Raw genomic sequence first — 19,319 nt, forward strand, 5'->3', positions numbered from 1 at the left:
ACCCAGTCGGACTTTTCGGATCGAGCTACTGCATAACTGTACAAGGGAACATGATTGAAGCACACTTGTTTAGTGTGTGCATTGACATGACTATTTTGCCTCAAGTAAACAAGCAATAATTGATGTACACCGGATAGTAGCCTATAGTCCTGCAACATCCCGATATCCAATTGTTTTATTATTGTCGGCGCATTCGATGTATTAATTGGGTCTGGATGTAAAGGGTCAACAAATAAATTTCCTACCCTAGCATTAACACGGCATCGCTTCATTTAGTTTCTCTACCGACGACAAAACACATTATCTTGTGAAAACTTTATTGCTGTACAAAACGTCGGCATATCCACAAAACAAAAAACTTTGAATAGAAACCAAAGTAGGACAACGGAGAAGATCCAACAACGCCTGAGCAATTCTGTTGTGTTTGTTTCCAAGTGCCCGCGTGGGAAAACGACGTCAGGAGGAGAACACTCCCGACGTCCCACGAGTCCTCTGCCTCCGTGCAGCGTGTGGTCCATGGATACCACGGTAACCATGGAGGCGGCTGCTGCTGCTCCTGTGAGGGTGTGCTGTGATCGTCTAGACTAGAGGCCTTCCCGCTTTGGTGGACGTCCATTCTAAAGGCCAGAGGGGAAAAGGTAACAACTGAATAAGAAACTCAAAGATTAAATGCAAGAAAAATGCAAGGAGAAAGTTCGCTTTTTTAATATGTATTATCACTACTAACGGGCCGACTGCATACTACACCGAGGACCCTTGACCTGCCATGAGCAGCTGCAGAATGACCATGTTTACATTTTATAATATTTCACTTTGACATTGAACAGAAAAACACGTGTCTACCACAAAGTCAAACTGAACCCTCAGCAAAAGTAGGCTAATAGAGAATATTTAGAGAACAGATTGCTCAAGTGAGAGGAAATCATTTGTACGATCGTTTGGCGGATGCTTCCTCCAAAACGCCTAAAAATTATAATGTAACTGTAATAATTACAGATAAATTAGTGACTGAAACATTAGGTTTATGATGCAACTGTTCTAGGCAGTGGCGGCACCAGAGGGAATTGAACCCTGGCACTAGTTGACCGACCCAGGATCAGATTAAAAGACTAAACTATTTTCTATTGAGTCTCAAAAGTAAATAAAAAAAAAAAAAACAGTCATTGTCCCTTTGAACAGACATTGTTCCTTTGAACAATGTCTGTTCAAAGGGATCAAGTCCAAACTAAATCCAATTAATGAAAATCGGCAAGACATATTAATCAAGAGCTGCTTTAATAAAAGGTACAATTCACTACAGCAAACACAGCTGAATGGACACAAAATGTACGTATGAAATTTACAAATGACTATGTGTGAGAATGCATGTATGCATATTCATATGTACCTTCAAAAGTGTTCATCCAGTAACGCAAAACTAAGTGCAGACCTACAAGTCCATTCAGACACCAAGACGCAAGTCTACTGTTCTCTCTGAACACCGTAGAACCAACAGATAATTTATACACAAGTGTTTTATAGTGATCACTGTATGGTGACAAAGTCGAGATACATTTCAATGGAAAAAATATTAAATAAGCTGAAGGGGCAAAGCCAGCAAATGCAGCCCTAAATAGAGAACTAGTGTGGTTTGCAGCAACTGAAAACCAGCCAATGACTGTCATGACTCTTTACCGCCTAACCTCAGCCTCCAACACAGAGAGCAACTGTGGAAACATTGAAAAAATAATGTACCAAGAGCAGCATCTATGTACAGCTCCTGCAGTGACCAGGGAAGTCTTCATGTCATCTCCTTTTAAGGAGAAAATACCTTGCGGCCAATCACAGCTCTGATCGAATGGCAGAACTCAACAAGTATGAAACAAAACAACAAATGTTAGTTGGCATTAAGATAAAAAAATAGTCAAAGAAACACATCAGTCAGACAAAGAAATGTTTTCATCCATAATTTCCATAAATTATGTTCACAAAGCCCATACTTTGAGGCTTCACAGCTCTCATCTGTCCATTTAATGTTGGGATACCCCCAGTCCCTCCTTAAGCAGTTCTTGTCCTTGCCACCATCAGGTTTTCCTCCACTCCAGGAGGGGTTATCCGCTGACAGGACGGTCCCATCAACCCATCTCCACAACCCTTCACTGGCCTCATCTGTCGCTCCGAGCCAGGTGTCCCCGCCGTACCTGCTAATGAAGTCCATCTCCTCTTTACCGTCCACCACCACCAGATCTGCTTTGTGGGAAACACAGAGCTTCCTGATTGTATTCCAGGATCCCCACACTCTGGTAACCTGGTAACATTTGCAACCAAACTTATCCCAACCACGTGGACAGTCCTGTTTACAAAGCAGTGAGTCTCTCTGCTCTGTCACATTCTTCAGCCTATGGAGAAGTTGGTCCACGTCTCTGTCCATGCATACGGTTTTGTGTTGCATTACAAACCGAAGCAGTCCAGCCAGCAGGGCAACAGACAGCAGGCCCAGAAGCACCACCACAGCCCTGATCGGACACCGAGGAGGGCTCACAGGGACCGGCTGCTGACTTCTTACTGTTCCCAGAGTATTGGAGGACTCCTCTGTCCCCACATAGTCCTGGTGTTGATCTCCGAGGCTCTCACTGGTAGCGTAGATCTCCACTATCCTCTCCTCTCTCTCTCCTTGTGTGTTCCTGGCCATGTTGGGCATGGTGTAAATCACCTCAGCCATATTCTGGTCCAAACTGAGTTTCTTATCGTCCTACCCCTATGAGTGCTCAGTCTTTCTGTGCGTTTTGAATGCCAGCTTGTCAAAGTCTTAACACCTACTTTGATCAAACAGGAAGTATTTTAACCAGAGGCTACTTGCTACATGTTCTTGCAGAGTCACTGTGTTATGGTTAGACACATCCTGTTTCTTAGTAAGTGGTACATGCAGTGCATCACTTATGGTCATAACCATAAGGTTGATTTGTTGATCAACATCAAAAGGACAAAACTAAAAATCAAGACATTTTTCAAATACACATTTGAGCCATAGGTCTTGGTTAACTGTTAATTAATGGCTGTGTCTGTTAAAGCAGATCATTTGATAGACATTGATGATATTATTGATGTCCACTCCAGAAAGAAATTCCATGTCCATGGTCCCCTTAAGTTACAAAGCAGATCTCCCCCTGGCCTTCCAGGTAGGTATGCAGACATGTAGGCTGTCCAATCATTAATGTAGCCCAAGATAAATGATTGTACGGGCTTAGTATAGTCCTGCAACTTCCCAAGATATCAGATTCTTTTCATTATTGTCGGCACATTCGATTTATTAATTGGATCTGGATGTAAAGGATCAACAAATCGGAGAAAAAATGGTTCAAAAATAAATTGCCTGCCCCAGCTTTAACACGGCATTGCTTCAATTATTTTTCCACCGACGACAAAACACATCATCTTGTGGCAACTTTATTGTTTTACACAACGTGTGATTGGCATATCTACAGAACAAAGAACTTTGAATAGAAACCAAAGTACATAAAAATACGGAGAAGATCCAACAGCGTCTACTCTGAGCTCAATGTCTGTTGTGTTTGTATCCCGCGTGCCCGCGTGGGAAACGACGTCGGGAGGAGAACGCTCCCGACGCCCCCGAGTCCCCCGCCTCCATGAGGGCGTGGTCGTAACCATGGTGGCGGCTGCTGCTGCTGTGAGGGTGTGCTGTGATCATCTGGAGGCCTTGCCGTTTTCGTGGACGTCCATTCTGAGGCCGGGAGGGAAAAGGTAACAACTGCATAAGAAACTTAAATCATGCAAGGAAAAAGTTTTTTTTTTTTTTTATATGTATGTATCACTACTAACGGATGGACTGCATACTACATCGATGACCCTTGACCTGCCAAAAGCAGCTGCACAATGAACATGTTTATACTGCAGATTTGATAATGTTTCACCTTGACATTGTACAGAAAAACAGACAAACTAAGTCCAAACTAAATCCAATTAATGAAAAATCAGCAAAACATATTAATCAAGAGCTGGTTTAATAAAAGGTCAAGTTCACTACAGCAAGGGCAGCTGAATGGACACTACATTTACTGATTCAATGCAATTTACAAATAACTGTGTTTGCATATATGCATATGCTGCTTCAAAGTGTTCATTCAGTGAGCAAAACTACCGGTAAGTGCAGACCTATAAGCCAATTCAGACAACAGGACACAAGTCTACTGTTACTCTGAACACCGTAGAACCACTAGATATTTCATACAAAAGTGTTTTATAGTGATAACACTACATGGTGACAAAGTTGAGATACATTTAAAGGAAAAATATTTAATAATTAGCGGGGACAAAGGCAAAGGCAGCAAACGCAGCCCTAAATAGAGAACTAGTGTGGTTTGCAGCAACTGAGAACCAGCCAATAACATTTGATGATTATTTACGGCCTAACCTCAGCCTCCAACACAACAACTGTGGAAACATTAAAAAAAAGAATGCAACAAGCAGCATCTATGTACAGCTCCTGCATTGACCAGTGAAGTCTTCATGTCATCTCCTTTTAAGGAGATAAAACCTTGCAGCCAATCACAGCTCTAATCGAATGGCAGAACTCAGTAGTATGAAACAAAACAACAAATGTCTGTTGACATTAAGATATAAAAGAATTGTCAAGAAATAAATCAGTCAGACAAAGAAATGTTTTCATCCATCATTTCATTAAATTATATTCACAAAGCCCATAGTTGTTGGCTTCATAGCTCTCATCTGTCCATTTAATGTTGAGCTGCTCCCAGACCCTCCTTAAGCAGTTCTTCTCCTTGCCACCATCAGGTTTCCCTCTGCTCCAGGAGGGGTTATCCACTGACAGGACGGTCCCATCAACCCATCTCCACAACCCTTCACTGGCCTCATCTGTCGCTCTGAGCCAGATGGTCCCGCCGTACCTGCTAATATGTCCATCTCCTCTTTACTGTCCACAACCACCAGATCTACTCCGTGGGAAACACAGAGCTTCCTGCACTTATTCCAGGATCCCCACTCTCTGGTAACCTGGTAACATTTACAACCAAACTTGGTCCACCCACATGCACAGTCCTGTGGGCGAAGCACTGAGTCTCTCTGCTCAGTCACATTCTTCAGCCTTTGGAGAAGTTGCTCCACGTCTCTGTCCATGCTTTCGGTCTTCCTCTTGTGTTTCACTGCCAACCCAAGCAGTCTAGCCAGCAGGACAACACAGCAGCAGGACCAGAAGCACCACCACAGCCCTGATCGGACACAGAGGAGGGCTCACAGGGGTCCGGCTGCTGACTTCTTACTGTTCCCAGTATTGGAGGATTCCTCTGTCCCCACATAGTCCTGGTGTTGATCTCCAAGGCTCTCTATGCTATCGTAGTCGTCCTCTATACCCTCCTCTCGCTCTCCTTGTGTGTTCCTGGCCTTTGTCATCATGTTGGGCGTGGCGTAAATCACCTCAGCCATATTCTGGTCCAAACTGTTTTTAGAGTTTATCTTATTGTCCTACCCCTTTGAGCACCTGGTCTTTCCTTGCGTTTTGAATGCCAGCATGTCAAAAGTCTTCTTAGGCTTGCCGGACAGAGACTTCTTAGATTAAACAGGAAGTATTTTAACCAGAGGCTAATTGCTACATGGGCTTGCAGAGACACTGTATAAGACAGGTCCTGTTTTTTTAGTACGTGGTAAATGCAGCCTATCACTTATGTTCATAACCCTAAGGTTGATTGTTCGATCCACATCAGAAGGACCGAAATACACATGACATTCGTCCTTTGACCAACAAAAGAGAACAAATTATCATTACCTAATGTCTACTTTGACAATACAAACAACTTTTGAATACTGGCAATCTTACCCCAGTTAAACCAACATCGAATCATGAAGGTTGAGTTATTGTGCACTAGGCTTATAACGATGTATACTACATGTGTTGGGAGAAGCACCAGCGCTCTCCTACAGCCAATACAAACAACCATGTTCCAGAATTCTGGTGTAAGAACCCAATTTGACTAATTAACTTGTCTCTTTGGGTTCTACTGATTTAATTGGGCCTTAATGTATTGTAAGCTCTGTACAACCAAGTGTTGTACAGACAGCTAATTTTTTTTCCAAGAACCTCAATTCTCTTGTACATTTCCAACAATTACATTTCATTTGTATAGCCCTTATCACCTTTAGTCTCCAAGACCTTCTTCCATTTGTGAATCATTGAGTGTCTGTTTCCACCTCAGTCATCCCACCATAACCCAAACGCCGTCACCCACCCAGCATGCAACACCAGACCAGTCAGTAAACCAAATAAAAATCACTGGTCGAGCCTGAAGTTCTTTACCACATTTATTGTGAAAATGTACACAGAGATTAACGGTAGGACTTCTGGTAGCGGGCACGGGCTCCAGGGCCACCAAACTTCTTGGACTCGCAGCGTCTGGGGTCGGCAACCAGCAGGGTCCTGTCGTACTGGATCAGGATGTCCTTGATCTCCTTCTTGGAGGCCTCGTCCACGTCTGGAGAACACAGGTGGTCAGCATGGAGGACAACGCTCACCTTCACTACCTTTTTTTAACCATTTATTTCTGCAGGTTTTATGCTTTTTTTATAGTGCTGGTGAGACCGGAAGGCATGGGAGAGAGGGCAGACGTAAAGCAAAGGACCACGGCAGGAATCGAACACGGGTAAGGACTGAGCCTTAATGGTACTCCAAAAGGATTTACTTCTAACCAAACTGGGAGGTGCTGGAACAATGTTCCAAGCACTAGCCACTTATGAAATAGTATTAATTCAGCAATGGCAAGGAAGTCCGATTAGTAGTCAAGGTGACGTACATCAAGACCCTATACTGAAAAACGATTTTATCATAACATAGCCACCGTCATCGTACCCCCATAGAAGCATTTCTAAATATGTGAATCACCTCCATGTGAGTAAGCACTAAGTAACTATGAAGCATTATTAGAGCATGCATAAACATCAGAACCAGGGAATGTCAGTTGGTTTGACCTCCCACTTTAAGATCACGATTATTTGCCTGCCAGATAATATTGGGGAAAAAAAACAATGAAACCAAATAATTCCACTTCCATACTCACACTTCTGGTAGTAGGCGACCAGTGCTTTGGAGATGGCCTGACGGATGGCTGCAAGATAAGGAAATATTTGGTCAGAAAAGTAGTTACAAAATAGAAACATCTTTGCCGAATCTCATCAACAGCTTTGGTTCAAATTAAAAACACACCTATAGTTATGAATGCCCAAGAATGACCATGCCATTAGTTAACACATCCAGTATTGGATATTGACCAGGCAATTGCAGATGTGGCACAGGGTTTTATGCCACAGAACTGTTCAATCTATGGAAATGCACACATCAGAAGCCAAAGGCTGCATGTCCATAACCAGTGAGCATTCATCAACCATTCACTACTTTAATTTGACCAAAATCGGGCCAGAGGGCGTCAGTTGGTTAGACAATCAACAATTACATCAGCTGTAACATGGTCTATAATCGTTGCAAGTTCTTGCAAATCTTCCCCTAAAGGGTCAACGTAGAACATGCCCTACGCCCCGCCCCACTCCTTCTCAATGAATCCCGTTGATGAACTCCAGAGGTTGCCAGGTACCACTCAGGGTGTTGCTATGGAGTCACTCACCGTAGATCTGAGCGACGTGTCCACCACCCTTCACGCGGACTCTGATGTCAACGCCGGCAAAGCGCTCCTTTCCCAGCAGCAGCAGAGGCTCCAGGAGCTAAAAGGACAAGACACAAATTGATTAGCTGATTGGTTGGTTAAGGTCAACTAAAGGGAGCATAGTAGTGCAGTACTCCCGGACAAAAAAGGTAGGGCTGACACCGAATGTCTCCATGCAGGCATTCTGAATACCCCTACCCTGTTCATTGGGCACTTTGGAAACAGCCATATTATAAAGGGCTGCGATAGTAAAGCTGATACAGGTACCGCCATCTTGTATCACTACAATTACTACCATTTCCATTAACTACAATCAAATTTGACAATTATATGCAAAAATAACTCCCATCTTAAGTCAATGGGTCAGTTAATTGACCGCAAACTAGGCATTTTCCTGTCCCCAATGACCATTTGATAAACAAAAATATATGTATAATTTCAATTAACTAAACCAAAGTCACAAGATGAGTCGATGGGATCCACATGTCACATGTCAGCCACCTCATGAACAGGAAACCAGAATGCAGTACCCCATATCAGTTGATGGGATATCTTCGATCTGATGCCTTGTGAGTTTACTCATTAGCGGTCAGTATTTTGATTTGTGGGCCCATTTAAATCGCTCCAGAAGAAATCCACTGAAGGAACCAGCCTTACCTTGTACTGGAGGGTGGCGGGCTCGATCATCTCCAGGGGTCTGCCGTTCACCTTGATCAGACCATTACCCCTCTTACAGTGAGCAACTGCGGTGGCAGTTTTCTGTAGAAGACAACAGAATTCAGTGAATTGACTGGCGAAACCGTAACTAAATACAAAAATAAAGCGGCACACGGGGAGGAGGGAGCGAGTCCATTTTGAACGGGGTGGTAGTTTTACACAGCACGTCTAGTATAGTATGGGGTTTACGGCTAGTTTGTTAGCTACTAGCGTTGCTAAACTTGCCCCAAGCTGGCTGCAAGCTGACATTTTACAAGGAAATAAGGACATAATCCACCCTACATTAACGGTTGAGATGCATGTAATGACTCAGGGTGTGCTGGAAGACTATAAATGCAACGTTTAGCGTCCCGGGTGTTGTTAGCTGTTAGCTTCTCTATGCTGGTCGACCTGGGCAGGCGGAACACCACGCGTGGAACAACTTAATCATATTTACTCACTTTGCGTCCGAAGACCTGCACCGATTGAAGAGGACCTTTAGCCACCATCTTTCTGAAAACAGAAAACGCACAAACGTTAGTTTATCAGGCGAAAATGTGTATATTTTCTCGTATTTCTGTGTACACATCGAAGAACGTACCGTCTTCAGCTGGGGTGCCGTACAGAGAGAACGAAAGGGGCTTCCCAGGCCGCAGATCAGGGGGGTTTTACGACACTTTGAGCATGGCCTGTTTTACGACACTTCGTTTCACCCAACCGCCATTTTAAAATCGCAAGGGTGGTATAAAAGTTGAAATATGGCCATAAATGTTACGTTATGTGTCGAAATAGAATATATTACATTTCCAACGTTTTAAAAAAACTAAATATAGAGTTTTGGAAACGCTAAAATAGGAAAAGCTGTATTTATTATGTAATTATTTTTGTGTAAAATCTGTTTCACCCTTTTTCGTGAAAAACAACAAAAAACAAACGTAATGGGTCCAACTTTGGGCTGGTTACTGCGCATTTAATTTTTCCTTGCGCTATGCAGCCTTATAAATGACATTTCCCTACTTCCCTCTTTGCCAACGGGTTGACAGCTCATCATCTAATGATGGAAAATGTATCAACCTTAGAATAAAATAAATTCGAGTTACCATAAAGCATCACATATATCATATATAAGCTCTGTTTATCCTCACGAAAGCTGTGGACATTATAAAAAGAGCAGAGGATAAACACAAAATATTCATCTTACAGAAACCCACCGACAAGTGTCGCTGTTTCTCTGTGTATCGGATCATCGATAGGTTAATTGAGGGCTGTCGATGTGGCGTCAAGGTGTGCAAGCTCTAGTGTTGAGAAATAGTGTTATGGTCTGTGACTTTGGGAAGCTTTAAAAATAATAAATAATGGGGGTTTAAACATTGTTTGAAAATATTTGCTTGCAAAAATAAAATAGCTTGCTGTAAGACAGATTTATTCCAATTAGTCTACGTCTAAAGACTGGGCATCAGACAATTTTTCAACGATTACATTTCTTAAGTGTATATTCAACGTAATATAATCCATAATACCTTAATATCAAGGACATCGTGTGGACATTATGTGCAATTGTGTGAAATAATGTCCGATTTCAAAACAGTTGCGGTTCTAGGCCATGTCCACTAGGGGGCAGACAGGGGTCAGTTATTCGAAGTACAATAGGAACATTTTAAGTACCATTCGACAGATCAGTGGATTATTGGCCGGTGCTTTTTAGAAATAGGGATATGTTGGTCATGAACAAGGTGTATGGCAATGTTTAGCCATCTGTTTTAGAATTCACCACCACATGCATATAAGGTACAACCTCAAACAAAGGACATTGCAATTATTGACTTGACCATGAAATAAACTACAAAAGTTTGGAAAGACTCTCAGCATATTTATATTTCATCCTGTGGGAGTTGTGTGTGTGGATGACGGCTGGTTTAAGCAGCCTCACCTGGCCCGAAACAGACTGATTGGACTCTGGGGCTGAGTGAGGCTGCACACCTGTAGCACATTGAGGAATCAGCGTGCACAGGATCAACCAGCCATCACCCCAGGGAGAGATCGCCTGCATGGCAACATGGAGCACCAGGCAATGTATTACTACAAACCATACAATAACCTGGCTTCAACACCACCACCCTGAGTCCTTGTCTGTTGAGCCCAGTTGAAGTCACCAAGGTGGAGGGCAGCATTGGTTATTGTGGCACTTCTGTTGTATTTTATGTTGCCACATTGATTGAAATACTGATAAATTATGGCTAGATAATATCTTAATTGCAAAGAACAATAATGTGACATAAGTCTGTATCGTTTTTGGCAAAAAAACAACGATTCATTAATCATTTTGAACTCGAAATGAAGCAGGGCCCCAGAGTGAGCCAAGCTTTCCACCAGTGTGTGTGAAACAAGGCTAATCTGAAATAATAAATCGGCTCTCAATGAGCTATTGAGATTAGGAAGTCTACGCGTCTGTCTGAAACACCCCAAACTAATAAAACCTCTCTCAAACAAACCAATCAAATTGTCAGTAGGCTATAATATGAAACTAAATAGGCTAAAGGGTGTGTGTGCTGTTGTGTCATCAACTCAAGACAAGCATGTTATTGATGAAAGTCGCACCTTGGCCGGTACCCCTGTTGTGCTGGGATTTTCATGAGTAGGAACGATTAATACATTTCTGAAGTATTATTAGAGTGTGTGTGCTTTTTCTGAGGGGGTTTTCTTCATCACAAACATGGAATTTCATGGATGCCCTCTAGGTGTCGCTGCTTGCTAACCTACACCTTGTCTATTTCTTTGTGAACCATGATAAACAGTTTGAACCTTACATGCAGGGTGCGATTTGCCGGTGGGGATGGTGGGGATTATCCCCCCCTCTGGTTTACACGTCCTACCCTCTGCTGAATTATTTTTATCCTCGGTGGGGATAAAAATTATCCCCCCCACCCAAAGTATTTTCACCATTACATCGTAATAATTAACAACCAAAATACACAGGGTCCGTCTTCATTTTGATTGTGCTGTGATTTTGATCTACTGGGAGCGAGTCAGAGGCGTCGCGCTCGCAGAAAGCAGTTTTATTTTGAAAACCAACCGGATTTACTTGCTTTTCTATGGTTTCAAAAGTCAACTTCCTGTCCCCGCCGAAACAAAAGTTTAAACCAAATGGACGAAAAATGAAAAGAATACAGAGCAGCATATCTTCATATTTGAAAGAGCTTGAGTCTGCGGCTTTTGATTTGGGCATCCAGGCTCGTAGGATTGGGAGAGTGTTTGATGTGCGATGGCTGTCCTAATCCTGCACGTCAGTGACAGCTCTCTGGGAGAGCTATCCAGCCTTCCCGTCCCGCAGATTTGCAGAGATGTGGTTGAAGCAGGGTCACCACGCTGCTATCGATCCGCCAACAGGAAAGCAAAAAAAAGAGGCTGAAGTGCGTCATCAGAGCGGACTGTTTTCGTAGTCTGACCTATAGTCTACCCGATTAACCCATAAAAAAAAAAAAACCGTCTTGACAGCACATTGTGGTATTTCATATTTTCTGTTGAACTGATATCGGGGGGAAAAAAATATATATTTTTTTTATTTGGCACATTTAAAAACAATATTAGCTATGAGAAAATATTTTTGAAAATGCAGTGGTTAAGTTCACGTTCAAAATAGGCCTACCGCCTACGTTATGAAGCCTAAGTGTAAGGTTTAGATACACAAAGTCACAAGATCAACTGTTTATATAAGTTTTCACACTGTTGTGTGGTTATTTTTCCTGAATAAAATGTTTCTCAAAATTATCCCCCCCTCTGGTTTTTTCACAAATCGCACCCTGCTTACATGTATCAACATAATATAGTTTAGTGTATGGCTGTAAAGTCTTTGATTATTCGTATACTACACTTACTATATTGAGGTAGACCTCGGTTCTGTTTGGAGGGACTGTATCAATGAGTGCCTCATAGCGGGTAGGTGTAGGGAATGGAAATGAGAAATGCATTGTAAAATCGCACTTTTGTTCAATACCACCCTCTAGTGTTTCTGAAAGGTCATTACGACTTCAAGTTTGTATAGCATTACAAGAAGCGCAAGGGCTATATTCAAACTTTGCCATAATGGTAGGATTCATTGTCGCTTTCTGATGGACAAATAATCTTAAATATTATTTCAGAAGAGCATAAATAGGTCCCTTAGATTTTAACTTTTTAACTAAGTAGAAGTCTTTTTTCTTTTACATTTAGGAGCTATGCGTCAAATAAAACAGGTTTCTAACCTTGGTGATGCATATAACTACAGCAGGGCTACAAAGAGCCCACTACAAAGGTTGGGGGGGAACTGGGAAGGGGGATGAGTTCAACTGAGCTCGCTCGCTCTCTCTCTCTCTCTCTCTCTCTCTCTCTCTCTCTCTCTCTCTCTCTCTCTCTCTCTCTCTCTCTCTCTCTCTCTCTCTCTCTCTCTCTCATACAAAAACAGAAACACACACACACACATTAATTTGATGTGGCCACAATGTTTCTGGCAGACAAATGTGGCATCCCCAGTCGAAATTCCCATGATGCATTATTGTACTTTCAGAACATTATTTCATAATACTTGCACCACACACACACACACACACACACGCGCGCGCGTTAAGGATGCTGAGTCTCTGATTTGCCAGTCCTGGCAAGCACGGCAGCAGCAGCAGCAGCAGCTCTCTTTACCAAAGTGTCAGGCAGCGCTTGCACTGTCCAGGCCTCAGCACAGCCATTAGACGCAGAGCGCTCTCCCGTTACGACTTGGAGGCTCCACGAGGGCCGGGAACACACGCCTAATGTCAGCGGAGGAGCCAAACAAGTGTCAATGCTTTCCTTTAACCCTTTCCTTGATCACTTGGACACCTTTTATGTTGCAGTCAATACAACTGAATGCCTTGACTGTCCTTATGGTTAACCGGCCAGCATTCCACAACCGATCTAAAAGGTTTTGCCTGTATGTATGTATGTATGTATGTATGTATGTATGTATGTATGTATGTATGTATGTATGTATGTATGACAATCATGGCACCCATTGCACTCCTGATCATCCCGGTTATTCTGAAGGAGGGATCCCCCACTCTGCGTTCCTTCTCAAGATCTGTTCCTTGCTGATTAAGGGAGTTTTTTCTTGCCCCCAGGGGGCTTAGGGTCAGAGGGGAGTCATAAATATATGGCCCATGAAGCCCTTTGAGACTGTACCTGTGATTCAGGGCTATACAAATACAATTGAATTGACTTGAACCATGGAACAGGTGGATTTCCACTTAGATTCTAAAAAAGAGTCAATTAAGGACTTGCAATGATGATGAGAAGCAGTAGCAGGAGATGGAGGCGGGGGAGAGGGGGGGTTTTAAAGTGTGGTCCCCTGGGTAATAGGACACCACCATAGATGGGCATTTCCTCTCCTCCACGGAACTTATGGAAACACATCACCTGGCGCGCTGACCCTTGACCTCGCCTTGTCACAGCAGTTTGAGCCTGAAACGATGCTCCGGGAGTTACAGAGAGGAGGAGGAGGAGGAGGAGGAGGAGACGGGGGAGGAGACACAGTCGATGGTCGTCCACCGTGGCTCATTTGACCATAATAGGCCTTAGGGGTAGTTTTAAAAAAAAAAGCAAGGTGTAATTGAAGTTTGCCTGAGCGTAGAGAATAGATTTGCAAAAGCTTTAAGGCAGGGATGCTGTGTGTGTGTGTGTGTGTGTGTGTGTGTGTGTGTGTGTGTGTGTGTGTGTGTGTGTGTGTGTGTGTGTGTGTGTGTGTGTGTGTGTGTGTGTGTGTGTGTGTGTGACCGTGGGTGGCTGTGTCTGTGTCTTTGTGTCTGTGTCCTAGTCCTGTGTGTGTTTGTGGACATGTCAGTCTGTGTGTTTTTGTGACCGGCGAAGTGTGTGTTACTGTGGGAGTGTGTGTGTGTGTGTCGGTGTGCAGGTTGTCGGGGGCGGCTGAATAAGGCTCTGTTAGGTGTACACACTTGTGCGGTTGCCACAGTAACAAGGTAGAAACCTTTTCGGGGTTTGGACGTTTAGTGTGCGAGGCCGCGGCGAAGTGAGATGTGGGAACACACCGTGCGTTGGCCGAGAGGAGGAATTATTTTAAAATAACAAAAATCATCCTTACCTTTTATATCCATGTCTGTTGTGTCTTCATGGCACTGGGCGCTCTCTCAATCTCTCTCTCTCTCTCTCTCTCGCTCTCTCTCTCTCCACTACCCTCTCTCTCGCTCTCTCTCTCTCTCTCTCTCTCCACTACCCTCTCTCTCTCTCTCTCTCTCGCCCTCTCTCTCGCTCTCTCTCTCTCTCTCTCTCTCTCCTTCTGTCTCTCTCTCTCTCGCCCTCTCTCTCCACTACTCTCTCTCTCTCTGTCTCTCTCTCTCTCCCTCTCTCTCCACTACTCTCTCTCTCTCTCTCTCTCTCTCTCTCTCTCTCTCTCTCTCTCTCTCTCTCTCTCCCTCTCTCTCCACTACTCTCTCTCTCTCTCTCTCTCTCTCTCTCTCTCTCTCTCTCTCTCTCTCTCTCTCTCTCTCTCTCTCTCTCTCTCTCTCTCTCCACCTGACCATATTCTCAGGAGATTTTCAAATGCACTGGCCTGAGGGAAAGTTGTGGAGGACGAGGCATGGAAACACGTGTCGATATGAGCTACCTTGGTTTTATCTCTGAACTTCTTTTCATTTTCAAGTGATACCTTTATGCAATAGATATAATTGCAATCTTACAACATACCACGGTATTGGGCAAAATAGGAGGAAAACACTTTAAATGGTGCATTGTACCATCGATACATTCAGAAATTAAGAAACAGGCAAAAGCTATCGCAATGTTCTACAGTTAAAATTATCTTTCCCTAAGCCGTAAGAATGTATACGTCTTCATCTATTTACATACCTGTACATCATACAGCATACATATTGTCATTGTTCAGACTACACCGAGACTACACTTAATTTACGCAGTTATTGTATGTTGCACGTCCTTGCACTTAAATAATAGTAAAGAAATAGCACTTAGAATTACGTAGCGGCTTATCCTAGCTATCTTTGCTGTGTACGGGGAAGGAGTTAACCTAGCAAGTGTATGTGCTTGGCACTTGGTTTGTATGAATATCTTTTCTGTACCGACAAAGATATATTGTTTCTTTTTCTTCTGACAAATGTATTTATTGTAAGTCGCTTTGGATAAAAGCGTCGAAATGCCCTTAACATGAATGTACACAGCAAACCTTTCCGAGAAGGAATATTCTGGGAATTCTGCTTAGCGCAGGTTTCCGCCGCATTGTAGTTGAGCTGGGGACTTTCCCCTAACTGGCAGACGGACCCCCACTGATTAGGGCTCTAAAGAAAATGTCTGCTTATCAACATGCCCCCCGTGACCCGCGGCTGTGCCATGGCAGCGCTAAATATTGACTTCTGCCCAGGGGATCGCTGCCCAGAGCGAGCTAGCTATTTAGCACGGGGCTGAACCCCACCCGGGACCTGTGCCCCCTTCCATTAGTTTGGGGCTATTTCAGTGGGCGCTACGCTAGGCTACATAGCATGGGGGGGCCTTGCAGCTGTCCGCTGGCCACGTCTCATATCTCGTCCAGCTGGCTGTCAGGGGGCCAACGGGGGGGGGGGGGGGGGGGGTCATAGGTCTGAGGTGAGCGGGCTCAGATGGGGTGACTGTATTGGATGTATTGTTTTATCCAATCAGGACGCTGTGCGATGAAATGATGGCGTTTTAACAGCCAGGGCATCGAAGTGGAACAAATTGCATTCTGCTGCTTTGCATTAATTAAAGTGTTCATGTGTGAGGGAGTGTGTCTGTGTGTGAGAGAGAGAGTGTGTGTGTGTGTGTAAATGTATTTGTGTGTGTGTGTGTGTGTGTGCGTGCATGTGTGTGTTTGTGTTCATGCGTGTGTTTTCATGCGTGTGTGTGTTTGTGTTCATGCATGTGTGTTCATGCGTGTGTGTGACTGTTTGTGTGTGTGTGTGTGTTCTTGTGGGTAAATGTGTGTGTGTGAGTGAGTGTGTGTGTGGGTGTGTGTGTGTTCACGCATGTTAATGTGTGCGTGTGTGTTTGTGTGTGTTTGTTTGTTCATGCATGTTAATGTGTGTGTTTGTGTGTGCGTGTGTATGCTTTTGTGAGTGTGTCTGTATGAATACAGTAGGCATGACCAGACATTCGTTCCCGTTCCTCTATCTGGAGGGGATGTTTTGGTTCAGGTGACGTTAAAGATAACCAAATGAAAAGCGACTCTTTACACTAAAACAGTCGACCAGGAAGCGATGTGCACTTTGTTCAATGGCCTCAAAGAATAGGGGTGACAACGCATTTCTTCATTCTCTCCCAAGTTCTGCATAAGGTCTTATCAGCGCTGGGGACTTCCTGTTTATAGAGCTGCGGCTGAATGTATGGCAGCTCGGTACAGCATCTACTGTGAAGCAGCACCCCTGACAACCTGCACACAGACACACACACACACACACACACGCACACTCAATAACGCATGCACAATCACACACACACACACACACACACACACACACACACACACACACACACACACACACACACACACATGCACAATCGCACACACAGATATGTCCACACATACACACACACAGACACATATGCACACACTCATGGCATCCCTGCCTTCTAACTTTTGCAAATCTAGTCTCTTTGCTCAGGCAAACTTCAATTACACCTTGCTGTTTTCAAAACTACCACCGAGGCCTATCATGAGAGCTGCAGCTGAACATATGGCCGCGCGTTGGAGCAGCCCCTGTGAAGCAGCACTCGAACACAACGAGTAGCCCTTCCAGTCTGAGAGCTTTAGTGATGTGGGAAGCGGGTTTCCATTGCAAACCATTTCACACCGACTTTACATAAGCCCGCTCTTACATATACCAGCTTCTTACATGCATACGTTTCTACACAAATATATGTTAGTAAACGCACACATCGGACACACATTTGGACACACATTTGGACACACGCAGTTTTACATACACACGTTGTTATATATAGACGCATGTCAGTATATATACATTTGTACATGAAGAGTACATACACGTAAGGACACTCTTACATGCGTTGCACATTCTTATAAACACACACACACGCACACGCACACACGCTCACCCTCAACCCCTCACACATTCGCACTCACACTCACACATACACACACACATATAGCCACAATCCCAAACATTAAACAGAGGTTTCCATTTCAAGGCCTAGTATCTGATGGCCGTGAGCTGGGCTCTGGGTCAGGGGTATAGGTGAGGTCTGCTGTCAGAATGGGACGGCTCTGTTGGTGGGGGCCAGGAGTACCATGTTGCATCGGACCATGCAAGAACTATGGATCCCTGGAAAGGATCCCTTCTCTCTCTACTCCTTTAACTATATGTCTCTTTCCCTCTAGTGTATCTCTCCATTTCTCTCTCTGTCCTGAACTGTATTTATCTTTCCCCATCCTGTATTTCGCTTTTCCTTTAGCTACATCCATCTCTTCCCTCATAATCATCTATCCCTCTCGTCCTTTTATCTCTCACTCTTTTCGCTCTCAATGATCTTACTCTCTCCATTTATCTTTTGTATCTCTCTCCCATATTATTTTCTCTCTCTCTCTCTCTTTCCCTCTCTCTCTTTTTCGCTCTCTCTTTCCTTAAGCTTTTTGTAGCTCCCTCCTCCCTTCATCTCTCCCCTTTCTCCCCCTTCTCCCCCTTCTCTCCACTATCTCTCCACTATCTCTCTCTGTCTCTCTCTGTCTCTCTCTCTCTCTGTCTCTGTCTCTGTCTCTCTGTCTCTGTCTCTGTCTCTGTCTCTCTCTCTCTCTCTCTCTCTCTCTCTCTCTCTCTCTCTCTCTCTCTCTCTCTCTCTCTCTCTCTCTCTCTCTCTCTCTCTCTCTCTCTCTCTCTCTCTCTCTCTCTCTCTCTCTCTCTCTCTCTCTCTCCCTCCCTCTCTGTGGTCCTTCTACTGTGTAGAGGGGGACCAGGGGAGAGTTTCCATCCATGTTACATAACGACCAGTCCATGGTGATGGTGCACAGTTGGCTGTTCTTTCTGTGTTGTTCCTCAGACTCCACTGCTCCTACCTGTCGGTCTTATGTTTAGCTAATCTGACCTAGAAATGTTTTATGTTTGTTCCTTGATCCTTGCATAGCCGCAGTGTGTTTGTTTGTGTGGAAGTGTGTCTGTGTGCGTGCACGGGAGTGTGTGTGCGGGTGTGTTAGTGGGTGTATGCATGTGTAAGTGTACTGTGTGCAGGTGTGTTTTTATGTTTGTATGTGTGCGTATTTTTGTGTGTGTGTGTTTGTGTCTTTCAGTGTGTGTGTGTGTGTGTGTGTGTGTATGGTGTTTGTGTGTGTGTCTGTGTGTGTGTGTCTGTGCACGAGTGTGCATGAGCGTGTGTCTGTGTGTGTCAGTGTGTGCAAGTGTGTTCAGATTCTGCGAGTGTGCACGTATTCGTGTGTGTGTGCGTTTGTGCGTGCGTGCGTGAGTGCGTTTGTGCGTGCGTGCGTGCGTGCGTGTGTGTGTGTGTGTGTGTTCCGGGCTCCCATGCGGCACCGAGGGGTGGCTTTGGGGAGCTGCTCTCCTCGGATGGGGGAGGTGGGCCAGTAGAGCTCTGCTGTAGAGATCCATAAAAGGCCGTCCACATGATGGGGTTGCGGAGGTGGTGGTGGAGATGTCCGGGACTCGTGCTTTTTCCCCCCTCTTATCCAAATCTTCCTGCTACTGTAACCTCAGAACAGAAGCCCCTCAGCAGAGCGGTGAGCTAAAGCTGCACGGCTTCGCATCAGAGAAGAAGTGGACCCTGATGACTTCATCAGATCGGAAATAGCTCCCACTCTCATCGATGGCCCTTGTTGTGAAGCATCACAGCAGGAGATCTCTCGCTCCCGTTCTTCCTCTCTCCCGTTCTCCCGTTCTCTCTCTCTCTCTCTCTCTCTCTCTCTCTCTCTCTCTCTGCTCTTCTGTTTCCGACTCCTTTGCC

General features: G+C 44.4%; 2 protein-coding genes across 3 annotated transcripts; both read right to left on the reverse strand.

Moving 5' to 3' along the window:
- Positions 1-1,254: 1,254 nt before the first annotated feature.
- Positions 1,255-2,977, reverse strand: LOC115532150 (CD209 antigen-like protein D). The gene has a single exon (XM_030341710.1). The coding sequence runs from the start codon at positions 2,699-2,701 to the stop codon at positions 1,904-1,906; it is 798 nt and encodes a 265-aa protein (XP_030197570.1). The 5' UTR covers positions 2,702-2,977; the 3' UTR covers positions 1,255-1,903.
- A 3,317-nt stretch (positions 2,978-6,294) lies between these two features.
- Positions 6,295-9,041, reverse strand: rps16 (ribosomal protein S16). Of its 2 annotated transcripts, none has more exons than XM_030341717.1 (6): positions 8,962-9,041; positions 8,822-8,873; positions 8,322-8,423; positions 7,626-7,722; positions 7,065-7,112; positions 6,295-6,482 (listed from the first exon to the last, which is right to left on the reverse strand). In XM_030341717.1, exons 2-6 carry the CDS (start codon positions 8,867-8,869, stop codon positions 6,337-6,339), a joined length of 441 nt encoding a protein of 146 aa, XP_030197577.1. In that variant the 5' UTR covers positions 8,870-8,873; positions 8,962-9,041; the 3' UTR covers positions 6,295-6,336. The 2 variants fall into 2 exon arrangements, with proteins under 2 accessions (XP_030197577.1, XP_030197578.1); XM_030341718.1 differs by having other exon boundaries at positions 8,818-8,873; positions 8,962-9,017.
- Positions 9,042-19,319: the final 10,278 nt, after the last annotated feature.

The sequence above is a fragment of the Gadus morhua genome, chromosome 19, assembly GCF_902167405.1.
Source record: "Gadus morhua chromosome 19, gadMor3.0, whole genome shotgun sequence".
Lineage (NCBI taxonomy): Eukaryota > Metazoa > Chordata > Actinopteri > Gadiformes > Gadidae > Gadus > Gadus morhua.